Below are 6,523 nucleotides of genomic sequence, written 5' to 3'. Positions count from 1 at the left end.
TTTTTTTCGGCTTTTACCTTTTTTTCTGACGTTCTTTTGACGTTTTAAGCTGTTTTTGAAATGTGTCAGTTGATTAGAGAAACAACATCCTTCAAAATCAATTTCTCCAAATTTATTCTACTATTACTCGATCATAATCGATCTACAAAGAAACTGCTTCGCAGCATTTGTATAACCCTTTTTACAGTTCCCGGCGCCATATTAGATTAGTAGCCGCGCACATACGATAACGAGGCTGGGGTTGATCCGGCGGTTCTTTCAAACAGCTGATCTACTGACATTTCACGTTCTAATGCACTTTTCAATGCGATTTCTCCCTTCAAAATGGTTTTAACACAACGATATGAAATTTCCGTCATTAGATGACATCCAGAAACTCAAAGCATTAGATCTCAGGGAGACTTTAAAGTCTAATTCAGAATCGGTGGGCGGAATTAGAGCCGACTTTGTGTCGAAAGTTTATACTGTGCTGATGTGACACGTCCTCCCATCGAGTAGAACCGAGAACTTCTTACAGGTATCCAGGACCTATAACAAAACCAGAGCGACTTCAAATACGACGCAACTATGGTAAGGATTCAGCCCTTTGATGGTCGAGCGATCTCCGTGATTTACCTGTGATAAATTTCATTCAGCTTTACGATTACCCCGTTGTGTCCAAACGAAAATATCGCCACATCGTGTTGAGAGGAACGCATCACGATGAGCTGAAATCCTATCAGTTCTTCTTCGAAGAAAACGTGAAAAAACTGGAGGGCAAAATTTTTTAAAACAAAACTTATGTAAGGGAAAATGTTTTCACTCGATGAAGAAAACACCTTACAGAGCTGTTCTGGAGTTCTCACCTATGTGTGATGTGTTACGCGCAGCGTGTACGTACTCTGCTGTTCTCGGTCTCCAAGTAAAAGGAAAATGCAACCACATCGGAGGAGTGCTGTTTGTTTTTCAGGATTTTACAAGAAGAAGGTTCCAAAATAACCCAAAGCCATTAACCAGCACGCCGCGGCTCTCAGTGTGAGTGATACCCCGCAACCAAAGAGTGGCAGCGAAGCCAATCGACAAAGTATTGATTAGAAAGATTCCAGTTTTTCAATAATAATCACGGAGGAAAACAAATTCAAAATTTACAACAGTATAAAAGGTTTGGAATTCGCTCTTTTTTTTAAATAGAAATACAATGCGCTTACGACCATACCTCGAGGACGACCATACCTCGAGGACGACCATACCTCGAGGACGACCATACCTCGAGGACGACCATACCTCGAGGACGACCATACCTCGAGGACGACCATATCTCGCGGACGAGAAGGAGCCAAGTGGGAATCCTCTCCTCCCCTCTAATATCTCGCATCTTTTTTCTTTCATTTAAACTCTCGCAGAAGAATTATCCAAATGAAACTCTTTATGTCGAAAGCATACAGCACTTTGTGTCGACCTCTTCGTACATACCATTATCTTATGACTCAAGAACTGAAATTGTCAGACTCGTCAATGACGTCAAGGTCTCGCTAGCCTTTATTCCGTCTGTTGCCTTTCAGCTTGTCTTCGTATTTCCGCAGTTAAATACGAAACACAACTGACTTATGTCGCTCTGTTGATTTCAACTTCATCGATTCTTCAGCGGTAAGAAGATCGAGCTTCGTTAAAATAGAACAAGAAGTTTGGATACCATCATGATTTCAGCCTGGATCCTGATTACATTTTGTGGTGAGTGAGAGTTCTTTCATGCGAATGATTAATGCGCAAATTTCACTTCACTGAACATACGTGCAACAAAGGGAGGTAATTCTTGTCACATCGTACGAGACAAATTAAATGCCAAGTCATGCTCATTGAGGAATTCAAAACACTTGATCGCTCGCTGAACAGGTGTAGACATGAACAAAGGTACTTTGCATTCTTAGGCTACTTTATTTCAAGGAATATTGAATCGTTTCGTATCAAGAAATGGTCCATTGTTTCGGGTCAACTTTTCCATTAAGCATCAAATAAAAGTCCTGAGTAATTGGTAGTCCTGAGGGGCGGAAAAGCTTGTAACTGATCGAGAAAATTATCGGAGTGACAATTTTGCTGCATAGGGGGAGTGGGTTGTGAAATTATGCGCTAGTAAAATCAATCTCCATTGGTGTACCCAAGGGTAGACTTGACCCTCGTTTAACGCATCGAGCCAAAGATTCGCAAATTCAAAAATAATTAAACTCATCCGTATTGCAGTGACTCATTTAAACCACCTCTCTCTATATGTAAGTCAAGTGGAGATTTGTTTCTGTCACTCAAATAGACAGAAAACGTTAAATCGATGAATAAGTTATTTCTGACACGAGAGGAAGTTAACATCAACAATTGATGATAAAATGTAGCGACAACGCCGGCAAGTATATATCACTGAACATTTTAACTTGACTGCACATTCATTGAAAATAGCGATTCACGTATGAATTTTTGCCAAAAGGTGACTTTTATTTCATAACTGTTTATTTTTACACCAAGAATATGAAAAATTCCTGAAAAGACAGTAAATTCCGAAACCGAGACAATTTCACCAACGGTTCACCATATGATTTCAGTCGTTGTACTCGGATTCTTGCAAGGTGTTATTTACGACATTGGAATTTTGTTTTACAGTTAAGATTCGCTCTTTTACATTTGTTTCTTGTATGATATCAACAATTATACCGAGATGTTTTCAAACGGTTGTAAAAATACTTTTTCCGCTCACATTGATAACTCTGAGTTTTGAAACTTCAATATCCCCACTGGGTAACCCGAGACTGACTGTCGTCCGTCCCCGGGGGAGAATTTGAACCGAAAGTGACAAGTCTTTCTAGCGGAAGACAAGGTTTTATCTCTTATTATAGAGGGTGTTAAAGGTACAGAGTTCACGTTCGCGGGCGGATGGCTCAGAAGAAGAGGTCTACAAGTTACTGATAAATTTTAAAGCTTGGTCAATGAGAAGAAAGTTACGGTCGCCGATTTTGCCTCGTATTAAAAAATTGACTATTAAATCCAGCACTTGAGTAAGACATTTGAACACCATCTTGGCTCGGCGGGGGAGGAGGATTTGAATAAATCAGTTTTCAAAAGTTCAAATGCCCTGAGGTATACCCGGGAAGATGTTGAAACTTCCACTTCATCGACGCATTACTCTCGCTGCCTTTTGAAGGAGACCCTCGTCTATAAGAAAAAACCCAAAACTTTGAAGAAATGAGAGACTTTGAGGCTGAAACGAAAAGCACTGAAAGAAAGTCATTGAGACAAAAGCTAACGAGATTTCGAGATCGGATGAACACTTTGTGAAACCTGGTGTCGCAATTTTTGGGACAGGAAAAGTGGGAGGGGAGGGTGTTTAAAAAACGCACTGTCGGGAGCCAACAAGAAGTCATATAATTTCTTCTCGCTTTGATGAATATTGCGTAAAGTCTCTTTTTGGTTGGTAATTGTTGAACAGAAGCTTTTTTCATAAATTTTAACGACAATTCCGTGAAGTGGCAGTGGGGTTTTCAGTGCTTGCACAGCATTTAGAGAATTTCTATGCTCTTTCATTTCTTTTATTTAAACTTTTTTAAATGATGCAGACTCATCAATGACGTCAACGTCACACTAGCCTTTATTCGGTCTATTGTCTTTCTGCTTGCTTCCATATTTCCGCGGTTAAATACGACTCACAACTGACTTATGTCGCTTTGTTGATTTCGACCTCGTCGATTCTTCAGCGTGAAGAAGATCGAGCTTCGTTAAAATAGAACAAGAAGTTTGAATACCATCATGATTTCAACCTGGATCTTGATTACATTTTTTGGTGAGTGAGAATTCTTTCATGCGAATGATTAAGACGCAAATTTCACTTCACTGATCATACGTACAACAAATGCATCTAGGAGTCACATCTGTTTGCTTTTACAGGCCAGAGGTTTGAACTATTATTCTGAACTTGATTTTGCTCTGTCTGCCGACTTCTAATCGCTAATAATCAAACCGTGCAAGTCAAATTAAAGGTCAATTCTTGCCCAAACTGATAGTAGATCGTTCGCAGAATAGGTTTAGACATGAATAAAGGTACTTTGCATTCTCAGGCTACTTTATTTCAAGGAATATCAAATCGTTTTATACCGTCACACGCAAATGGAGATTTGATTCTTACACTCAAATAGACAGAAAACGTTAAATCGATGAATAAGTTCTTTCTGACACGAGAGGAAGTTAACATCAACAATTGATGATAAAATATGACGACAACGCCAGCAAGTATATTTCAACATTTTCACCTGACTGCACATTCATTAAAAATAGCGATTCACGTATGAAGTTTTGCCAACAGGTGACTTTTATGTCCTAGTTTTTTATTTTACACCAGGAGCCATGAATACGAAAAATTCCTGATAATACTAGATTCAGTATAATCCGAAACCGACGCAATTTCATCCACGGTACACAATATGAATTCGGTCGCTGTACTCGCATTCTTACAAGGTGTTATTTACGACACTGGAATTTTGTTTTACAATTAAGATTCGCTCTTTTACGTTTGTTTCTTGTATGATATCAACGATTATACCAAGATGTTTTCAAACGGTTTTTACAAGTACTTTTTCCGCTCACATTGATAACTCTGAGTTTCGAGACTTCAATTTCTAAAAATTGACCATCAAATCCAACACTTCTTTCAGATCTTACGTATGCAGTAGGTAACAATAAGTCTATAAGTTAATGGCGTTAAGTCTGATTTCCATCCCGTCTTCTCCGGTGTACTTTAAGGATCCATATTAGGAGCTCTACTATTTCTTATCTATATCAATGTTATCCCTAAGTCAACTACTTACTTTTCTAGTAAGTTTCAGGAGACAAATCACGTCTCACGCTTGTTCATAAATTCACGAATCTCGCTCTTCTCTCCGTTAAATTCACGCGTCACATACGTATTTTTTGATGTCTCACACGCACACATAAAAATTTAATCAGTTTGCCTCAGATCAGTTTAAGCGGGTGTTAAAGAGGCTCAAAAAATATGAGATATTAACAAGTTAAAAATCAGCTCAGAATTCTTTGTGGTATCATGAATAGATCTATCGCAGCTTAGGGAGTTTTCTATGCTGTCCCCTTTTGCTCAGATGACCTCAAACTTTTTAGCATCTGGAATGAACTGTTTCTACTACTTACGTTGAGACACGTGTTCACATGTTCGTTCTTTGTATTTGTTGCAGTTGCCTCCCTGACTCTGGTGACAAGTGATGGTAAGTATAAATGTTCGTCTTACATGTCTGCATTTTAATCGACAGTTTTCGTCTTAAGTCAACTAGAATTCTCATTCTTAGTAAGGTATAGTATCGAAGGTGCTAGTTTGCAATAAAGTTTCAATTTCTATTTGCTTGAATTCTTTTGTTTGCAAGAAGAGACCAAAAGAGTAACTGAAAGATACCTTTTTTTTCAGCCTGCATCTCTCCTGGAGAATCCATTAATGCTACTAGTGGTCACATTTCCAGCCCCAATTTTCCCAACAACTATGACAAAAACAGGATTTGTACCTGGAATATCACAGTACCCCGTAAGAAGATCATCAAAGTGATCTTCTTGAGCTTTACCCTGGTAGCAGGTGAAAACGATGACTGTGCTGGAGCGGCAGCAGATAGTGCCCGAGTCTTTATCACAAACGTTGCCTCTCATGGAGGAAATCCTGACGACTTTAAGATCTGTGGTCAAAAGCTTCCCCCTCCTGTGTACTCCGAGGGAAACTTCATTCAAGTGAGATTTGAATCTCATGCCGGCCCTGAAAACAAAGGGTTCAATGCAACCTTTGAGGCGATAGATGGAGATTCACGTAAGAGCTTTTTCTTCAGGGGTAGTTTATAAAGGAAGTATAGAAATGTACTTAGCATGTACCCTATTGAACTAAGCGAGAATTATGTTGAGTATAACCTGAAAATAATGAGGTAGACAATCTTTGAACAGCTATAGTCTGTAGAAAAAAAATTGAATGTATTAAAGCCTTTCACACGGACGCAAGCTCTTTATATTTCATGTCAGTTACATTGATTTATGTTTAAACCCGTCAACATACGGAAAAGGAGCTGTAGACGATATTGGAAATCAACCAGTTAGCCACACTGGAGTATAAAAATCAAAACTAAACCAGTTTTCGATGCCTGACACAGTCTTTGTTACTCTTAGTAGGCGGTATTAAAAATCATCTAGTGGACCACCGTGGACTGTAAACCTCATTAAAACTTAAACAGTTTTCGGAGAAAAAGAAGCTTCCTTAAGATTTTTCTTTCAATAAATTAAGTTTCTTATAGTAAGTAAGATGCATTTTACTAAAGCTGGCAGTCTTTGTTACTCTTTTCAGTGTGCCCAGCAGAAATGATCCTCGATGAAACATCAGGTTATTTCTCCTCTCCCTTTCATCCAAGAAACTATCCATTCAACCAGACATGTAGTTGGAAGATTATGGGGAAACTAGGATACCGTGTTGAGCTCACAATACCAGACTATAATCTACAACGCTGTAATGGCACTGCTTGCTTGT

At 38.8% G+C, this 6,523-nt stretch overlaps 1 protein-coding gene and 1 pseudogene across 1 annotated transcript in view; both read left to right on the top strand.

Moving 5' to 3' along the window:
* The first annotated feature begins 201 nt into the window (after window positions 1-201).
* Window positions 202-1,158, top strand: LOC149034885 (uncharacterized; annotated as a pseudogene).
* Window positions 1,159-3,445: 2,287 nt separating this feature from the next.
* LOC113676817 (CUB domain-containing protein 2-like) overlaps window positions 3,446-6,523 on the top strand; it is a 4,911-nt gene continuing 1,833 nt past the window's right edge. Inside the window, exons 1-4 of the mRNA XM_089192444.1 lie at window positions 3,446-3,802; window positions 5,205-5,234; window positions 5,432-5,818; window positions 6,344-6,523. The exon at window positions 6,344-6,523 is cut by the window's right edge and continues 195 nt beyond it. Coding sequence (XP_089048570.1) covers window positions 3,769-3,802; window positions 5,205-5,234; window positions 5,432-5,818; window positions 6,344-6,523 — 631 coding nt within the window. The 5' untranslated portion in view covers window positions 3,446-3,768. The remainder of the gene's footprint in view (window positions 3,803-5,204; window positions 5,235-5,431; window positions 5,819-6,343) is intronic.

The sequence above is a fragment of the Pocillopora damicornis genome, chromosome 13 (assembly GCF_964200805.1).
Source record: "Pocillopora damicornis chromosome 13, jaPocDami1.2, whole genome shotgun sequence".
Lineage (NCBI taxonomy): Eukaryota > Metazoa > Cnidaria > Anthozoa > Scleractinia > Pocilloporidae > Pocillopora > Pocillopora damicornis.
This window is presented reverse-complemented; position numbering and strand designations above follow the sequence as displayed.